The 20,000-nt window shown below is 45.1% G+C and overlaps 3 protein-coding genes across 3 annotated transcripts in view; all 3 read right to left on the bottom strand.

The window, feature by feature from the left end:
• LOC308365584 (immunoglobulin kappa light chain-like) overlaps positions 1–2,580 on the bottom strand; it is a gene marked incomplete at both ends in the record, with an annotated part of 3,778 nt that extends 1,198 nt beyond the window's left edge. The window contains 3 exons of the mRNA XM_080839053.1: positions 1–6; positions 2,042–2,362; positions 2,511–2,580. The exon at positions 1–6 is cut by the window's left edge and continues 42 nt beyond it. Of these exons, the coding sequence (XP_080695179.1) occupies positions 1–6; positions 2,042–2,362; positions 2,511–2,580 (397 nt within the window). The remainder of the gene's footprint in view (positions 7–2,041; positions 2,363–2,510) is intronic.
• A 2,421-nt stretch (positions 2,581–5,001) lies between these two features.
• ercc1 (excision repair cross-complementation group 1) lies at positions 5,002–14,919 on the bottom strand (the record flags this gene model as incomplete). The annotated part of the gene is made up of 9 exons (XM_080839052.1): positions 14,792–14,919; positions 13,592–14,038; positions 12,767–12,870; positions 9,974–10,073; positions 9,081–9,157; positions 8,128–8,227; positions 7,909–7,980; positions 5,452–5,520; positions 5,002–5,067 (listed from the first exon to the last, which is right to left on the bottom strand). Exons 1-9 carry the CDS (start codon positions 14,852–14,854, stop codon positions 5,002–5,004), a joined length of 1,098 nt encoding a protein of 365 aa, XP_080695178.1. The 5' UTR covers positions 14,855–14,919.
• A 4,110-nt stretch (positions 14,920–19,029) lies between these two features.
• LOC308365582 (gap junction alpha-5 protein-like) overlaps positions 19,030–20,000 on the bottom strand; it is a gene marked incomplete at both ends in the record, with an annotated part of 2,759 nt that continues 1,788 nt past the window's right edge. Inside the window, one exon of the mRNA XM_080839051.1 lies at positions 19,030–20,000. This exon is cut by the window's right edge and continues 238 nt beyond it. Within this exon, the coding sequence (XP_080695177.1) occupies positions 19,030–20,000 (971 nt within the window).

The following is a 20,000-nucleotide window of genomic DNA, read 5'->3' as shown; positions in this document are numbered from 1 at the left end:
GTGATGCACACTAGTCTGGCACCCGTACAAAAACCTCCCCTCACACTCACACTAGTCTGCCACCCAAACAAAAACCTCCCCTCACACACACACAGGAATCTACTGTTCTCTAAAGCCCTTTGAATAGTTCTGGAAGGAATTCAACTAACCATATAAAATACTGTATTCCTTTATCATTTGATGCTATTCTCTGTAGTAGTAGTATCATATAGGAGCTGTGCTTATACTAACCTCTCTGTTTCATATAAGAGCTGTGCTTATACTAACCTCTCTGTCTCATATAGGAGCTGTGCTTATACTAACCTCTCTGTTTCATATAAGAGCTGTGCTTATACTAACCTCTCTGTCTCATATAGGAGCTGTGCTTATACTAACCTCTCTGTTTCATAGCAGAGGTGAAATTATGGCATCCTGTTCCTGCAGTTGAGATAAATATGTCTGAAGTGAATATGGCAGATTTCTATCCAGATATCTTCTAACTAACCAGGAAAAGATATAATAAGTAAATGAAACAGGAAAATATATAATTAGTAAATAAAACAGCAAAACAGATGTGACCAAATGCAGACAAATAGCAAAAATCTGAACAGAATAATGAACCACATTATTACATTTGGAAAACATTCCTCTGTACACAATTATGTTTTCCTATCTAGACCAAAAACCTGCTTCTAACTTATCCACACATGCTGCTAACTGATCACAAATATGTTGGTAACTGATCACAAATATGTTGGTAACTGATCACAAACCTGCTTCTAACTGATCCACATCACAAACCTGCTGCTAACTGATCCACATCACAAACCTGCTGCTAACTCATCCACACCACAATCCTGCTGCTAACTGATCACAAATCTGCCGGTAACTGATCACAAACCTTCTGGTAACTGATCACAAACCTTCTGGTAACTGGTCACAAATCTGCTGGTAACTGATCACAAATCTGCTGGTAACTGATCACAAACCTTCTGGTAACTTATCACAAACCTTCTGGTAACTGATCACAAATCTGCTGGTAACTGATCACAAATCTGCTGGTAACTGATCACAAATCTGCTGGCAACTGATCACAAACCTTCTGGTAACTGATCACAAATCTGCTGGTAACTGATCACAAACCTTCTGGTAACTGATCACAAACCTGCTGGTAACTGATCCACATCACAAATCTGCCGGTAACTTATCACAAATCTGCCTGTAACTGATCACAAACCTGCCGGTAGCTAATATGTGCCTGTCTCCTAAGTACTCATTCTTGATTTGTTATGGCATTTGGCCTGACAAGTGCCTTGAGACAGTGTCAGTGAATTTTATGGAGTTACAGTAAGTTAAATGACACAAACCTGCTGGTGTCCTATGCACATCAGGAATCTGCTGCTTCTACTGCTGCTGCTGCTGACATCTCTACTACTGATTCAGGTCAGAATCATCCACACTCCACACACACTGAAACCATCTCTCATTCAGAAGGACCAGAATTACCTCCCTACATGTCATCTCCATGATTCCTCTGGCTGTGATCCTCATCAGCAGATTCACCACATCCCTCACATGTCATCTCCATGATTCCTCTGGGCTGTGATCCTCATCAGCAGATTCACCACATCCCTCACATGTCAACTCCATGATTCCTCTGGCTGTGATCCTCATCAGCAGATTCACAACACCCTCAGAGATACGTGAAGCTGCCCTCCATTGGGTCAGTTGGGCTTGAGTCTCCATGATGGACGATTCATATCCAGGTTGAACTCCATGACATATCATGTGAACAAGTTTCATATCTGTGTGTTCAGGTGTGTGTGTGTGTGTGTGTGTGTGTGTGTGTGTGTGTGTGTGTGTGTGTGTGTGTGTGTGTGTGTGTGTGTGTGTGTGTGTGTGTGTGTGTGTGTGTGTGTGTGTGTGTGTGTGTGTGTGTGTGTGAGTGTGTGTGTGTGTGTGTGTGTGCGCTGCTGGCCCCAGCTGCTGCAGTGCAGTCATGTGTGTTCTGATGGAGGAGGTTTTCGTACGGCTCTCTATCACTGTGTGAACGCTGGGGTACGTCCACTGTACATGACACCCATGCAGTAGTAAACTCCTGCATCTTCAGTCTGGACTCCACTGATGGTCAGAGTGAAGTCAGACTCATGTAATGATCCTCCTCCACTGAATCTATCAGGAGTGCCTGACTGACGAGTGTCGATATAATGCACAAGGAGTTTAGGAGCCTCTCCAGGTTTCTGCAGGTACCAGGACAGACAGCCATAACACGCAGTAAAGCTACCAATTCCAGTGCTGGTTTTACACTTCAGAGTGACGGATTCTCCTGGACGAACAGCTGATGTAGCTGGAGTCTGAGTCGCAGTGAACTGACCTCTGGACTCTGGAGGTCAGATAAAGGATGTATGGGTTATAAATATAGATTTGATATATTCTAATATAGATTATATGAATTGTCTGTTTCAGGTTAGATTTGATATATTCTAATATAGATTATATGAATTGTCTGTTTTAGGTTAGATTAGCCTCACCTTGGAAGAACAGCATGAGGGTCCAGATCACCATGGAGATGAAGGTCATGGCTGAGGGATGAGTCTTCATGATGGACAGCTGTCACTCAGGAGGGGTTAAACTCACAGGGATATAAACACTCACTGACCACTGAAGCATGAGCTGCCAATGCATTCACTCCTCCCTATGCAAACACTCTTCCTGCCCAATGTGTGTGTGTGTTTGCCTCTCCTTCTCTCTCTCTCTCTCTCGGTCATACACACACATATACACACACGCACGTGCACACACACACACACACACACACACACACACACACACTGTGTCTTAACTATCTGGACTTTAATGTGTCACCTGGACTGGGACCTACATGTAGATACTCAATGTGTGTGTGTGTATGTGTGTGTGTTGGTGTGTGTGTACTTAGAGTGTTGTGGTGTGAGACAAAATAGGCTCTTTACTAATATTCGGATGCTGTGTTGTATCAGTATTGGTCATTCCAAATAAATTAATCAAATGTGTGTGTGCGTGGATGTATGTGTGTGTGTGTGTGTGTGTGTAGATGTATGATAAATGCACACCTACATTTGTTTAAAGTTTCAAACGGCACTTCTCTCTCTGGTAATGTGTCAGAGGAATTGACATTTGGTGATTGATTTGGGCTGAGAATTAGGGTTAGAGTCAGAGAATGAGGGTAGTTTGATAATTCATGATGAGGTTGTTGAATGTCAGGCTCAGTTGATGAATATAATTAAATGTTATTAACGCTATTAACGCTCAATACAAAATAGAATTATTTTTTTGCCTAACCTACAGTCTGCTCTGACCACTGATTTTATTAACCACCATAATGTGTTACTGTGCAGATTAAATGTAGGCTATGTGGTTAGGCTAAGCGTTGCTAGTTGATATCCACGTTGGTGGAACGAACTGCCTAGCACTACCAGAGCAGGGGCCTCCCTCTCTACCTTCAAGCTCTTGAAGACCCATCTCTTCAGAGAGCACCTCCCTTCCTAACTGGCACCTTGGCTTCATTTGCACTTAAGCAGTGACAGTCCCGCACTTTTTCTTTCTATGTTGTTTTTTGTATTTCTTGAACAAAAATATTTTTACACCAGGTTTTTTTGCTCTTAGCTTGACTGTTCTCTCCCTTGTACGTCGCTTTGGACAAAAGCGTCTGCTAAATGACTAAATGTAAATGCAAAAGATATCTTGCCTATATGGATGGGCCTCAGAGGGGCCTCGTCGTTACAGTACTATTGAGGAGCCAACATGTGCTTTAGAGCTGACACATCATATCCGATATCTACATGTGTGTGTGTGTGTGTGTGTGTGTGTGTGTGTGTGTAGTGGAACCCAGCTGCAGGGGAGTTGAGCTGCTAACTTCAGGTCCTCATTTGCATGGGCAGGGTTGGCTGCTTCTGCTGAAAGAAAATATCCATATTTTAAACACACACACACATACGTATAAAGCGAAAATCCATATTATAAGTCTATGAAGAACATTTTCCATCACTCTGACACTTGACACACACACACACGCACACACACACACACACACTGCTGCCCCCTGTAGGACACTCTGAGCGCTGGAGTCCCACCCTGCTACTGAGCACTTCCAAGACTTTATCGCCCTCTACTGGCAGTTCGAGGACTTGCACTTTCCCATTCGCTCTGGCTTCGATGACCAGCTGCAAGCACGAAGAACACAATCAAAGTCACTTCATTAAATGATTTGTTTATGATGTGTTGTCCTGACTGATGCATGGCTGATTCCTGACTGATGCATGTATGACTGATCTGATTGCTCCCCTCCATCTTGTACTCCCCCCCCCCCCCCCTCCCCTCATCTCTCTAGTAGCCCTTAGGCGGATAGGTCCCCCTTCTTGAGCTGGGTCCCACTTAAGGTATCTATCTGCTTGCTCTAGTGGACTCGGGTCTTGGGACTTGAGCTGTTAATGGTTCTTAACAATTTAATGCAATTCAAGAATTGAAATAGAATTAAATTAATAGAATGCATTAACCTCTTGCAACTGCCATTGCTACTATATCTATGCCAAACACACACCTTTCATCTGTACACGTTAACCCCACACACGCACATGCGCACAGATTTGTACAAAAACACAAAGTTTATTGGAATAAATACAAGTCTGGGGAAGCAATGTGTTCCCTAGGTAGAGAGAGAGAGAGATAAGAGTGGAGTGCTTGACAGTCCTTCAAGGAGGACATTGGAATGGTGAACAGGAGAACCATGTGGGAGGTCAGTAGAGTTCCATGGGAGAGTTCCATGGGAGAGTTCTATGGAAGAGTTCCATGGGAGAGTTCCATGGGAGAGTTCCGTGGGAGAGTTCTATGGGAGAGTTCTATGGGAGAGTTCTATGGGAGAGTTCTATGGGGGAGTTCTATGGGGGAGTTCTATGGGAGAGTTCTATGGGAGAGTTCTATGGGAGAGTTCTATGGGAGAGTTCTATGGGAGAGTTCTATGGGAGCAGTAGATGATCTGGTGGGTCAGCAGCTGTCCTTCTTGCTGGACTTGAGGAAGGGTTGATGGAGAACATCATAGAGCCGCTTCGCCTGAGGAACACACACACACACACACACACACACACACACACACACACACACACACACACACACACACACATACATATAAAAATGTGTAATCTTTCACTATCTTAATTCCTCTGTATGTCTCTCTCTCCCTCTGCCCCCCCCCGCCCCCTTCATGACTTGTATCTGACTTGCTGTCACTCTTTAACCCTACCCCCCCCCCCCCCTACTGAAGCTGGTCTATCTCTATGACAGTGCATCATACCTCTATCACAATAGATATATGAGAGCCTGATAGGTCTGTCTGTTCTCTGAAGCACTCATTGCTCTTTTTCTCTTTCCTACTTCCCTGCTTTTTTTTCTTTTTTTTTCTCTCTTCCTCTCCCTTTCTTTTTCCTTTCCTCTCACCTTCTGAGGACCCAGGCCAGGGCACAGGACCAGCTCTTCTTTAGACGCCTTTATGATTCCTTCTACCGACTACAGGACACACACACACACACACACACACACACACACACACACACACAAACAGACACACACATACAAACAGACAAACACACACACACACAACACACACAACACAGAGGTATAAATTAGATCTATTCACTCTCTTTTCATTGCTTAAGAAGCGAACACAAAGCTCCATCCTCACACTGAGGAAGGATTAATACACAGTCCTCATGCAGACTTCATGATTAATACTTAGTCCTGTGTGTGTGCGTGTAGGGTTAGGGTGTGTGTATGTGTGTGTGTGTGTGTGTGTGCAGAGGTAGGGTTAGGGTGTGTGTGTGTGTATGTGCAGAGGTACCATTAGGGTGTGTGTGTGTGTGTGTGAGTGTTCAGAGGTAGGCTTAGGGTGTGTGTGTGTGTGTGTGAGCAGGGTGGGAAATTTACATAATTTTTCTGGGGCAATTTTTGCCCCCACTTACTGAAATCCAAGGGCATTTAACAAAAAATTGGGGGCACTTTTAAAAACTTGTGAAATAACATTTAAAGCAGCAATATGGAGTTCTGTTCCCAAACTACTAGTAAGCGAACTACCTAAAAGGCATGCAAAAGCTTTGCAAACGCCACCAACAGCCCAGCTGACATTGATAGAAGCTTGCCAACACACTTACTGGTGTTTTTTTGGCAGTTTAGCTGGCAATGTTATGCGTCTAAAAGCTTTCCATTTTTGCAGGGTGTACCAGCCCGTTACACAGAACTATAGGGCATATTCGGGATGGCTAGTGGGGAAGACAAAGGTGTTCTTCACATGACCATTTGCTATCAAAATTAATTTGAGGTTGGTACCTAAACTAGTTGCCTATGAAACCATATCCCAAAAAGTGTCAAATTGTTGCATAGTGTTACTTTAACCTTTGTTCAAAATAATAAACACACAGTATATGAGCAATTGTCATCAAATGGCAATGAGAAGACTATTAGGCAGTAGCCTACAAATCTAAATGTTTTCTTAGATTTTTTTGAACAAAAACCAAACAGAAAACATATGATTAAAACAATCAAATGCAATTTATTCTTATTTCTTTGTGGATATTTATTGTTACTATAACATTCTTTTAAACAACTATAAACAATAATTTTTTCTTTCTTTTTTATAATAATAATGTATTATGTTTATGGGTTTTTGTGTCAACTTTAATCATGTTATAGCCTACCTACCATAGTAGGCCTACAGGAAATACAGATGGGACTAGTTAGCTGCATTTGTAGCTAACGCACTATCAGAGCTATCTAACGTTAGCTAACATTGAACTAGCAAAACCGAACTTAATAATTTCTAAAATTATTATTACTAGTTATCATTCACCATAGGCGATTGCTTGTTGCCTGGCACCTTGTGACGAAAGGCCATGTATTTCTGTATGTTTTCGCTACCCTTGGTGAAGTCAGAAGAAGAATTTGCCTGTGCTGGATTGACAACGCCTTGGGCAACTCGTTTCCCATAAGCCCGACATGCCTTGGAAAAAAATTGCGTCTTTTTCTCGTCGTCGTCATAGGGTCGTCACACTCCACCCCAGGCCAATATAGCTTCCATTTTTCGACGGTGACTGGGTGTGTGAATTTGCTCTTTTAGAACCTGAGCCTGTGACAGTCTGTGTTCGCTGATCCTCGTTCCTCCTCACTCTCGCATTCACAGGTCTGGTTAAGAAGCGCTCCAAATAGTTTTGTTAGAACATTCGGTTCTTCACGCAACAATAAGTTAAGGCAAAAATCTAAACATTTGATTGCAACCGGACCAGGCTACGATGTTTTTGACAAGTTCATTACATTATTATTACAGAAAATTATGGGGGCATTTTTTGCCCCTTTCCTAGTAATTTTGGGGGCAAAAGAATATTTCTTGGGGGCAGTTTTGCCCTTTGCCCTCGTTAATTTCCGACGCTGTGTGTGAGTGTGCAGAGGTAGGCTTAGGGTGTGTGTGTGTGTGTGTGTGCAGAGGTAGGGTTAAAGTGTGTGTGTGCAGAGGTAGGGTAAGGGTGTGTGTGTGTGTGTGTACAGAGGTAGGGTGTGTGAGGGTGTGTGTGTGTGTGTGTGAGTGTGCAGAGGTAGGCTTAGGGTGTGTGTGTGTGTGTGTGTGTGCAGAGGTAGGGTGTGTGTGTGTGTGTGTGCAGAGGTAGGGTGTGTGAGGGTGTGTGTGTGTGTGTGTGAGTGTGCAGAGGTAGGCTTAGGGTGTGTGTGTGTGTGTGTGTGTGTGCAGAGGTAGGGTGTGTGTGTGTGTGTGTGCAGAGGTAGGGTTAAAGTGTGTGTGTGCAGAGGTAGGGTGTGTGAAGGTGTGTGTGTGTGTGTGTGTGTGTGTGTGTGTGTGTGTGTGTGTGTGTGTGTGTGTGTGTGTGTGTGCAGAGGTAGGGTTAGACTCACTGAGAAGGTGGACAGCAGGGTTACGGCATCCGTCTTATTCACAGACTTCACTGTGGTCAGGCAGTCAGTCACCTGGACACACACAGAGAAGAAGAGAGGAGTGTTCCTGCGGCTAACCCTGTGTGTGTGTGTATGTGTGTGTTGCTAAGGCTAACCTTGAGTGTGTGTGTGTGTGTGTGTTCCTGCGGTTAACCTTGAGTGTGTGTGTGTGTTCCTCACCTTGGACAGGTAATCCTTTTCCACCTGTTCCTTCAGCACGTCTGCAGGCTTCTTCTCATAGGACTTATACGTCTCCAGGTAACGCCCTGTCTCTTCTGGGCTGATCACACACACACACACACACACACACACACACACACACACACACACACACACACACACACACACACACACACACACACACACACACACACACACACACACACACACACACACACACACACACTTGTATTTTAAATATAGAGATTTTATTTATCCCTTCAAGGAAATAATCCATTCATTGGCAGACACAGTAGGGGCAGTGAGCAATGTGACCACACTCACAGACACAGACACACACACACACACACACACACACACACACACACACACAGACACAGGATCAAACTGGATCAAACCCTTTCGGCTCACGTCTCTAACCTTAAGCCATGGCTGACACCCCACACACACACACCTCTCACACACCGCTCACACACACCTTACAAATCTTTCACACACACACACCACTTACAAACCTCACACATCTCTCTCACACATCTCTCACACACACCTGTCACACAGCTCAAACACACCTCTCACGCACACCTCTCACACACAGCTCATTCCGTCAGTTTGCATCAATAGCCCCTCCCCTTTCTTTTGCTTCTCATCATTAGTCATCACCATCACCATCACCATCACCATCACCATCACCATCATCATCACCATCACCATCACCATCACCATCACCATCACCATCATCATCATCATCATCATCACTATCAACATCACCATCACCATCACCACCATCACCATCACCATCACCATCATCACCACCACCATCATCACCATCACCATCACCATCACCATCACCATCACCATCACCATCACCATCACCATCACCATCACCATCACCATCATCACCACCACCACCACCATCATCATCACTATCATCTTTGGAGAAAACCGCTCACCTCCAGGCCAGGATGAGAGTGCAGTCGGCCATGATGCTGATCCGAGCCAGCTCCCTCAGAACATGATGGGGGTCTTTCTGAGGGAGGGAGGGAGGGAGAGAGGGATGAAGGGAGAGGGAGAGAGGGAGAGACTTTTAAAACACCATTTGAAAACCATCGAAATCAGTTGAATCCACTCCCACATGACCCTCATGACGCACTAGCCTCTATACTAGCCGCTTTAACAGCCGCTATACTAGCCGCTATAATGGCTATATTAGCCTTTATACTAATCGCTATAATAGACGCTATATAAGCCGCTATATTATTAACAGCCCTATAATAGCCCCTATTCTAATCGCTATAATAGACGCTATATAAGCCGCTATATTATTAACAGCCCTATAATAGCCCCTATTCTAATCGCTATAATAGACGCTATATAAGCCGCTATATTATTAACAGCCCTATAATAGCCCCTATTCTAATCGCTATAATAGACGCTATATAAGCCGCTATATTATTAACAGCCCTATAATAGCCCCTATTCTAATCGCTATAATAGCCGCTATACTAATCGCTATAATAGACGCTATATAAGCCGCTATATTATTCGCTATAATAGACGCTATATTAGCCGCTAAACTAGTTGCTATAACAGCCCTATAATAGCCCCTATTCTAATCGCTATAATAGCCGCTATACTAATCGCTATAATAGACACTATAATATACGCTATAATATACGTTATATTATTCGCTATAATAGACGCTATATTAGCCGCTAAACTAGTCGCTATAAAAGTCGCTATAATAGCCGTTAGCCCTGTGAGACAGAGGCAGAGAGGAAGAGGGTGGAAGATGAAGTGTTCAGAGAGGAAGATGAAGATAAAGATGAAGTGTTCAGTCACTCACCACGTCCACCAGCACCAGCAGCAGCCTGAGCGAGAAGCAGTTTCCCAGCAGCTTCAGACGATCATGGATGTAGTTAGGGTTCAGATTATGGTAGCGCACACTGGAGGAACACAGGGGGACGGGTTAGGGGAGCGCACACTGGAGGAACACAGGGGGATGGGTTAGGGGAGCGCACACTGGAGGAACACAGGGGGACGGGTTAGGGGAGCGCACACTGGAGGAACACAGGGGGACGGGTTAGGGGAACGCACACTGGAGGAACACAGGGGTATGGGTTATGGGAACGCACACTGGAGGAACACAGGGGTATGGGTTATGGTAGCACACTGGGAGGAACACAGGGGGACGGGTTAGGGGAGCGCACACTGGAGGAACACAGGGGGATGGGTTAGCAGAGAATGAACTGATCGATTGATGCATCCTTGATCAGGACAGATAACTGCAGTGTATCATTACAAAACTATTCTTCTCTCAGTAGTGTGATAGCTATGCAGCCTATTCTTGTTTCCCTCAACACTAAGGTCTGAACAACAACAGACACCAACACTAAGATCTAAACAATAACAGACACCAAAACTGAGATCTAAACAATAACAGACACCAACACTGAAGTCTAAACAATAAAAAACACCAACATTGAGATCTAAACAATAACAGACACCAACACTGAAGTCTGGGTGAGGTCTAAACAATAACAAACACAAACACTCGGGTCTAAACAATAACAGACACCAACACTGAAGTCTAAACAATAACAAACACCAACACTGAGATCTAAACAATAACAAACACCATCACTGAGATCTAAACAATAACAGACACCAACACTGAGATCTAAACAATAACAAACACCATCACTGAGATCTAAACAATAACAGACACCAACACTGACATCTAAACAATAACAAACACCATCACTGAGATCTAAACAATAACAGACACCAACACTGACATCTAAACAATAACAAACACCATCACTGAGATCTAAACAATAACAGACACAAACACTGAGATCTAAACAATAACAGACACCGACACATCCCCTCTAATGTCAGACACATTATAAGTGGTGCAGCCCAGGAGAACACATACAGCCGCGGAAAAAATTAAGAGACCACTTCAAAATTATCAGTTTCTCTGGTTTTACTATTTATTGGTATGTGTTAAAGTAAAATGTACATTTTAGTTTTATTCTATAACCTACTGGCAACATTCCTACCAAATTTCAAATAAAAATATTGTCATTTAGATCATTTATTTGCAGAAAAATGACAATTGGTCAAAATAGCAAAAATGATGCAGTGTCTTCAGATCTCGAATAATGCAAAGAAAACAAGCTCATATTCATTTTTAAACTACACAATACTAATGCTTACACTTAGGAAGAGTTCAGAAATCAATATTTGGTGGAATAACCTTGATTTAAAATCACAACTTTCATGTGTCTTGGCATGCTCTCCACCAGTCTTTCACATTGCCGTTGGGTGACTTTATGCTACTCCTGGCGCAAGAATTCAAGCAGCTCGGCTTCTTTTCATGGCTTGTGACCATCCATCTTCCTCTTGATCACATTTCAGAGGTTTTTTATGGGATTCAGGTCTCGAAATTGGGCTGGCCATGACAGGGTCCTGATCTGGTGGTACTCCATCCACACCTTTACTGGCCTGGCTGTGTGGCATGGAGCATTGCCCTGCTGGAAAAAACACTTCTCAGAGTTGGGGAACATTGTCAGAGCAAAAGGAAGCAAGTTTTTCTTCCGGGACAACGTTGTACTTTGCCTGGCTGAGGTTTGTAAAAGACCATAAGGATTGAAAAAGCGGACTGGAGGTTCTTCTAAGTTCGTCTTCTCTGATGAGTCCGATTTCACAGTAGGTGCAAGACTCTCTGTCTTGTAGGCCTCTCCAGGTCTCCGTCTAACCATCAGACGACCATGTGTTGGGCAAAGCTGAAAATTGGACTCATCAGAGAAGACGAACTAGAAGACCCTCCAGTACGCTTTTTTCAATCCTTATGGTCTTTTACAAACCTCAGCCAGGCAAAATACAACGTTGTCCCGGAAGAAAAACTTGCTTCCTTTTGCTCTGACAATGTTCCCCAACTCAAAGAAGTGTTTTTTCCAGCAGGGCAATGCTCCATGCCACACAGCCAGGCCAGTAAAGGTGTGGATGGAGTACCACCAGATCAGGACCCTGTCATGGCCAGCCCAATTTCGAGACCTGAATCCCGTAAAAAAACTCTGAAATGTGATCAAGAGGAAGATGGATGGTCACAAGCCATGAAAAGAAGCCGAGCTGCTTGAATTCTTGCGCCAGGAGTAGCATAAAGTCACCCAACGGCAATGTGAAAGACTGGTGGAGAGCATGCCAAGACAAGTGAAAGTTGTGATTTTAAATCAAGGTTATTCCACCAAATATTGATTTCTGAACTCTTCCTAAGTGTAAGCATTAGTATTGTGTAGTTTAAAAATGAATATGAGCTTGTTTTCTTTGCATTATTCGAGATCTGAAGACACTGCATCTTTTTTGCTATTTTGACCAATTGTCATTTTTCTGCAAATAAATGATCTAAATGACAATATTTTTATTTGAAATTTGGTAGGAATGTTGCCAGTAGGTTATAGAATAAAACTAAAATGTACATTTTACTTTAAAACATACCAATAAATAGTAAAACCAGAGAAACTGATAATTTTGAAGTGGTCTCTTAATTTTTTCCGCGGCTGTATATACACATAGACACACAAACACACACACTCAGACACAGACACGCACACACACACACACACACACACACCTGAGAAAGAGAGCACAGGTGGTCCGCCCCAGGACATAATCAGGCACTATATCTCCAAACTCCCAGGGTACACTCCTCACAAACTTCAAGATAGGGTTTCCTCTCTGTGGACACACACACACACACACACACACACAAACAAACAAACAAACAAACACTGATTAGCAGCAATACCAATTCTTTTTTTGAGATGCAAAGAGAATATATACAGTTGTTGTAAGGGTTAGTGAAGTGTACTAATCTGTGTATATATATGTGTGTGTGTGTGTGTGTGTGTGTGTGTGTGTGTGTGTGTGTGTGTGTCTCTGTGTGTGTCTCTGTGTCTCTGTGTGTGTGTGTGTATGTGTGTGTGTGTGTGTGTGTGTATATAGGTGTGCGTTCGTGCGTGTGTGCGTGCATGCGTGCGTGTGCGTGTGTGTGTGTGTGTATATAGGTGTGCGTTTGTGCGTGCGTGCGTGCGTGTGCGTGTGTGTATATAGGTGTGCGTTCGTGCGTGCGTGCGTGTGCGTGTGTGTGTGTGTGTATATAGGTGTGCGTTCGTGTGTGCGTGCGTGCGTGTGCGTGTGTGTGTGTGTGTATATAGGTGTGCGTTTGTGCGTGCGTGCGTGCGTGTGCGTGTGTGTGTATATAGGTGTGCGTTTGTGCGTGCGTGCGTGCGTGTGCGTGTGTGTGTGTGTGTATATAGGTGTGCGTTCGTGCGTGCGTGCGTGCGTGTGCGTGTGTGTGTGTGTGTATATAGGTGTGCGTTCGTGCGTGCGTGCGTGCGTGTGCGTGTGTGTGTATATAGGTGTGCGTTCGTGCGTGCGTGCGTGCGTGCATGCGTACCTGTCTCGGACTGACGATGATGCTGCTTCCTGAACCCAGCTGGTATGGAGCCACACTCGGACCGCCGTCTGACCTCTGACCTTCCTCTTGTCGTTGCGTCTCGTCACCGCCCGATGCCAAGGCAACTGTGGACCCCACCCCTCCGCTCCCCTCTGTCTGCTCCTGGTGATTCCCCGGCACCCCCTCGGTGGTGGACGGGAGGTGGATCGGCACCTTGCTCTCGGTCGATGGACCGCTCTCCGGACAGTCCTTCACCTGAGAGTCCCTCACCTGAGAGTCCTGCCTCAGACCCCCCACCGTAGCCCCCGCTCCCTGCTGTGGTGGGGGGCCTTTGCTTTGGATAATAAACTCAGCGTAGGAGAGTGGCTGACCGGTGGGCTGTGGAGCTACGGATCCTTCCGGGTCTTTCGGACCGCCTGCAGTCGAGGCTTTGAACAGTGGACGGACCTGCGTAGGCGGACAAAAACAACTTCTGAAAACCAACACGTGTCTACAGATGAAACAGTTGAGTGTGTGTGTGTGTGTGTGTGTGTGTGTGTGTGTGTTTGTTTATGTGTGTGTCTGTGAGTGTGGGTCTACAGATGAAACTGTTAAGTGTGCAGGGCTATGTTTCACTTAATTAAATAAAATGGCTGCATAATCTTTGTACATTTTTAAATGAGGGCTACAACATTCTATGACAGGAGTCCCACTTGTAGGCCAGTGTGTTTGGATTAATTGATGTGCACGGACAGCAGTAATGTACAAGGCAGAGAGCTAAGCTAACTAATACGGGTCTAAAACGAAATAATCGGTAGTCGTGGAGTGATTTAGCAGAGTTCGAGAGATTCCGAGAGAGTTCAGCCTCTGTGCCGAGATCGTGAACCGTCCGTGTGATTATCTAGCCTAGCAGATGCTGTCAAAGTGTAAAACTAACCTTACAGTCGAAGAGGTCTATGGAGGATGTTTATATCTCCCCTAAAGTTACACTAAGGGGCAATAACGTTAGTTGCTGATGTACTGTTCCTGTTACTTAAAACAAAAAGAAACCTGCACGCTTACACATAGACATAAGACATCAGGGCATTCTTAACTTATCTCCTTTAGTTACAACAGTATAATTATTTAGAGTTAGCTTTCAAAGTTCGGCTACATTAGGAATGAAGGAACGGAGAACACTTTAACAACAACTGGGATTACATATTTCCCTAATGAATTTACCGGCGATCTTTCTTTGGTGAAAGTTGAGTCATCTAAATTTATGTTAAACTTCTTTTTCTCCATTGTGAAGTGAATCCTTTTACACACGCGCGTTTGAAAGCACAGCGCGAAAATTGTCAGTGTTGCCAGTCGACATGTTTTGTTTTTCTTATTCTTTGGTCCTTGCAGGAAACGTGTGTTATTGTTGCAACATCGCCCTCTGTCGTAGTGGTGGGGATACTATGCGAGTTCAAAACATTAAGCCAACTGCAGGTTCATATCAATCTTTGCATTTAGTGGGTATCGTAGTTTTAGTTTTTTTTTTCTTCCCTGTATATTTACTATATATAATAACTAAATTAAATCGGTTCTTACAAAGTGCCTCATGGTCATTATTAGCCTGTTACTGCCTCACACATAGATATGTCTATGGTCTCACAGACCAAGCAGTCATCTAAAATGCTTAGCATTTACCTTTTACATCCCGTTCACTCATCTGGTAGAGAGCTTCATCCTCATCTTTGATCCTTTATCACACTAGTCATGCTTAAACAGAGAGGCCAGGACAGCAACAGGCATCTTATAGAAGAACAAGGGAGAATTGGAGTTTAAAATGATGGAGCCTTTTGCAGTGAATTGGAGTTCAAAATGGAGGAGCTCTGCAGTGAGTTGGCCTCTGTTGAACTCACTCCAGGCAAAATGATGAAATGATTCTTGCACATACGCTCAGTCAGATATTGTTGTAAAGTTTATTTTTTTAAATGTGTTTTGTCAACAGTAAACATAGGAAATAAATAGCACAGGACCCTCATATCTAGTATGAAATAGTCAGGATGATAGAAGCACACAGACAGGACAGAGAGGCTGAGTTTCCCTATGTAGCGTATGAGCAAACATATCTGTGTAGCATATGTGTGTGTGTGTGTGTGTGTGTGTGTGTGTGTGTGCGTGTGCGTGCGTATGAGCAAACATGTCTGTAATGTGAATGTCTGTGGAAGTGGTGTCTTCGTATGGTGAACATGGCAGACAGAACTTGGAGTTTTAGAAAAGAGAAAAAATATCGTCGGAGGGCTTAGAAGCCGGAGTGAATGCTATAAAGCGTCACACAGGCTAATATGATGCAGCTTGCTATAGGAATCATAACAGTAACCTATCAGACCAGTAACCATATCAGACCCTTTACAGACCACCACTCAGCTCAGGGCTTCACCTGTGTACATGTCCAGTTACATTTCAAAAGAAGGAAGTTGCTGAGAACAGGAGGGGTGTGTGTGTGTGTGTGTGTGTGTGTGTGTGTGTCTGTGTGTGTGTGTGTCTGTGTGTGTGTGTGACTGTGTGTGTGTGTGTCTGTGTGTGTGTGTGTGTGTGTGTGTGTGTGTGTGTGTATGTGTGTGTGTGTGTGTGTTTGTGTGTGTGTGTGAGTGTGTGTGTGTGTGTGTGTGTGTGTATGTATATGTGTGTGTGTGTGTGTGTGAGTGTGAACAGGAGGTGTTGTGTGTTGAAGGCACATATTTGCTTGCATACACTTTATTGCAATGGCTTCTCCTCACATTCGTTCATCAATGTACAACATTGCATTTCTTTTCTACCATAACACTTCACATCTGGAGACATAATTAAACAGGCTTCTGACACATTCACCTTGATCCAGCATTTATATATATATAATAATATAATATATATATATATATATATATATAATAATATAATATATATATATATATATATATATATATATATATGCAACCTTACTCTGTGAGTCATGTGCAAACCAACATTATTTACTTTCATTAAAAGGGTCAAAGTGCTGTTCCCAGTCCAGTAAGTGCAATATAAACCCTGGTCCTCTGTAACATGGAGGACACAGCCGCTGAGGGCTGCTCTTTTGTCCCTCCTCACTTTCCGTCACAGGTCACTGAGTAGGGCATGTGGTGACTAATGCCTGTGATATCTCCACTGACATGCATGAGAACCCACATTGTCACTCAATGTCACACTGCAATGCTCGTTCACCCGAGAAGACTACAGCTCCCAGAATGCAATGCTTGTTCACCCGAGAAGACTACAGTTCCCATAATGCAGCGGTGTCTCACATTACAAGCGCCTGTTTGGATTAGGTGCTTTACGAGGCAGCTGGTACGGATTGGCTAGGAATTCCAAATGTATGCTATTTCTATTTCTGTTTGCATGGCATGTCTCTTTGTTTGTGTGTGTGTGTGTGTGAACCTGAACCAACACACACACACACACACACACACACACATTGCGCATACACACACACACACACACACACACACACACACACACCCACACACACACATATTGCGCATACACACACACACACACACACACACACACACACACACACACACACACACACACCCACACACACACACACAGCTTTCATGGCTTGTAACCGCTGGTTCTCTGCTGCACACAGTGGCCCTCATACTTTATGATGCATTGTACAACAATGTATTAATCTGTGATTGGACGTGAAGCATTCCTTGAGGGGGGATATTAATCTCTGATTGGACGTGAGGCATTCCATGAGGGGGGATATTTATCTCTGATTGGACGTGAGGCATTCCATGAGGCAGTTTATTCCATGAGGGGGGATATTTATCTCTGATTGGACGTGAGGCATTCCATGAGGGGGGATATTTATCTCTGATTGGACGTGAGGCATTCCATGAGGCAGTTTATTCCATGAGGGTGATATTAATCTCTGATTGGACGTGAAGCATTCCATGAGGCAGTTTATTCCATGAGGGGGGATATTAATCTCTGATTGGACGTGAGGCATTCCGTGATGGGGGATATCCTGGCTCTTCACCGCAGTAATAACTCCATGTGACGTCAACATTCCATTCAGTCAAGAGGGGGGGTAGAATGAGAGGCATTTGACAGTCTGCGTGTGTGTGTGTCTCATGTGTGTGTTTGTGTGTGTGTCTCATGTGTGTCTTGTGTGTGTGTGTGTGTGTGTTTCTCATGTGTGTGTGTGTCTCACAACGTTTGAACTTTACATTTGACAGTCTGTGTGTTTGTGTGTCTCATGTGTGTGTGTGTGTCATGTGTGTCTCATGTATGTGTGTGTCATGTGTGTCTCCAAAAGTTTTACAGACAACCCAGAGTCGTATCCTCTAGCCCCAGCCTCCAATTTGTCTTCAGGGGTCAAAATACTGCAGTCTTGGACGAGTTTGGACTGGTCTATTTGAACGGGTCTGGACTGGTCTTACGAGATTATAAAATCAAAGCAAAATTGCATGTGTCACTTGTTGTGTCTGTGAGTGAATGTGTTCATGGTAAGTCTTGATAGAACACAAAACAACAACGCACATGCACACACGCACACACGCATACACACGCACACACACACACACACACACACACACACACACACACACACACACACACACACACATAAAACATGAAGTCAAAAAGCTATGTTGGTTTGTGCCTCAAGGCTTCAGAGAGTTCTAGAGGAACAACGCATTTCCATAAAAACAGCTGTCTCAAGTGTGTGTCTACCAGGCCTCCACAAACAAACACACACACACACACACACACACACACACACACACACACACACACACACACACACAAACACACACACCTCTCCACAAGGAGGCAGACGCAGCAGGAGTCTGGGATTGATCTGGTTATCCGACTGAAAACAGAGGTTATGATTACTACGATTATCCTAGTGGAAAAAAATTATGAAATGATAATCGTCGTTATCTACTGAGTGATGGGTGCTTGCTTATTATCGTCTAAATCATCATCAGCAATGTGTCTGTGATGGAATGCTGTGCTTGATATGACTGGAAGACACACAGCTACCAGCTACCAGCTAACAGCTAACAGCTAACAGCTAACCAATAACCGCTAACAGCTAACAGAGCTGATGATAGCTGCTGGATGTGACTGGAAGCCACACTAATGGCTAACAGCTACCAGCTAACAGCTAACAGCTAACCGCTAACAGCTAACCAATAACCACTATCAGCTAACAGTTAACAGCTAACCTCTAACAGCTTACCAATAACGGCTAACAGCTAACAGAGCTGATGATAGCTGCTCGATATGACTGGCAGCCACGCTAATAGCTAACAGCTAACAGCTAACCGCTAACAGCAAACAGGGCCGATGATATCTCATTTCAGCTGGATTGTCTTTTGTGGCTTGGAATGTAGTTTATGCGTGTTGAATCATAGTTTCCTGTGTGTGTTTTGTCTGTGTGTTTGTGTGTGTGTGTGTCACACAGCCAGGTCCCCTTGTCGCAGGCGTCCGCTGCTGGATGCGCTGGCCTTGCTGAGGCGCCGCTTGTCCTTCAGCAGAGCCGCGTGGAGCAGGGCGGGACTGGGGGCGGGGCTAGAGCCGGGGGAAGGGCAGCCATTGGGCAGGCTGGGGCGGGGGGCGGGACTAGAGCCGGGGGAAGGGCAGCCGTTGGTGAGTGGATGCTGGTAGGTCATGCGCAGGAAGTCGGGGCTGTGTGCGGGCTCCATGTGCCGCTCGGTGGCCATGTTGGCGGAGTTCTGCTGCAGGGCCAGACGGGTGCTGAAGGGCTGGCAGGACGGGGGCGAGTGTGTGTGTGTGTGTGTGTGTGCGTGCGCCGGTGCCGACGGATGAAGGTGTGCGTGAGGAGGAGGAGGAAGGTGATGGTGATGGGGATGATGGTGGTGGTGGCCGGACGCCGGTGAGCCGCGCGACGCCGCCAGGCACTGGTGGAAGTCCGGAGGCGGCGTGCAACCCGGGGAGGGGAGCCGCAGGGGGGGCGTGTCCACGTTCTCCATCCCCATGGAGCCGGTCGTCTTGGCGATCGCCATGGCAGCAGCGGAAGCACTTCTCTGCTTGGCCTCGCTGGCTCTGTGGAGAGCCTGCCTGGCGACCTGCCTCCTGAGGCAGCCCCTCACCTGCTTCCAGCCCAGGTGGTACAGCTCCACCACGCTGAGGAAGAGGGACACCCCGGCCACGGCCAGCATGAAGACGATGAAGATGTTCTTCTCCGTGGGCCGGGACATGTAGCAGTCTACCATGTTCTTGCAGGGCGGCGTGGTGCACTTGTACTCAGCCCTGAGGAAGACGCCGTAGATGAGGTACTGGACCACCACGAAGCCCACTTCCATCACGGTGCGGATCAGGATGCTCAGCACGTATGTTTGCAGCAGCGCCCCGCGCAGGCGGATCTTTCTGGAAGCGTCCGGCGCCACGCCCCCTACCCATCCTC

The sequence above is a fragment of the Sprattus sprattus genome (genome assembly GCF_963457725.1).
Source record: "Sprattus sprattus genome assembly, chromosome: 5".
Lineage (NCBI taxonomy): Eukaryota > Metazoa > Chordata > Actinopteri > Clupeiformes > Clupeidae > Sprattus > Sprattus sprattus.
This window is presented reverse-complemented; position numbering and strand designations above follow the sequence as displayed.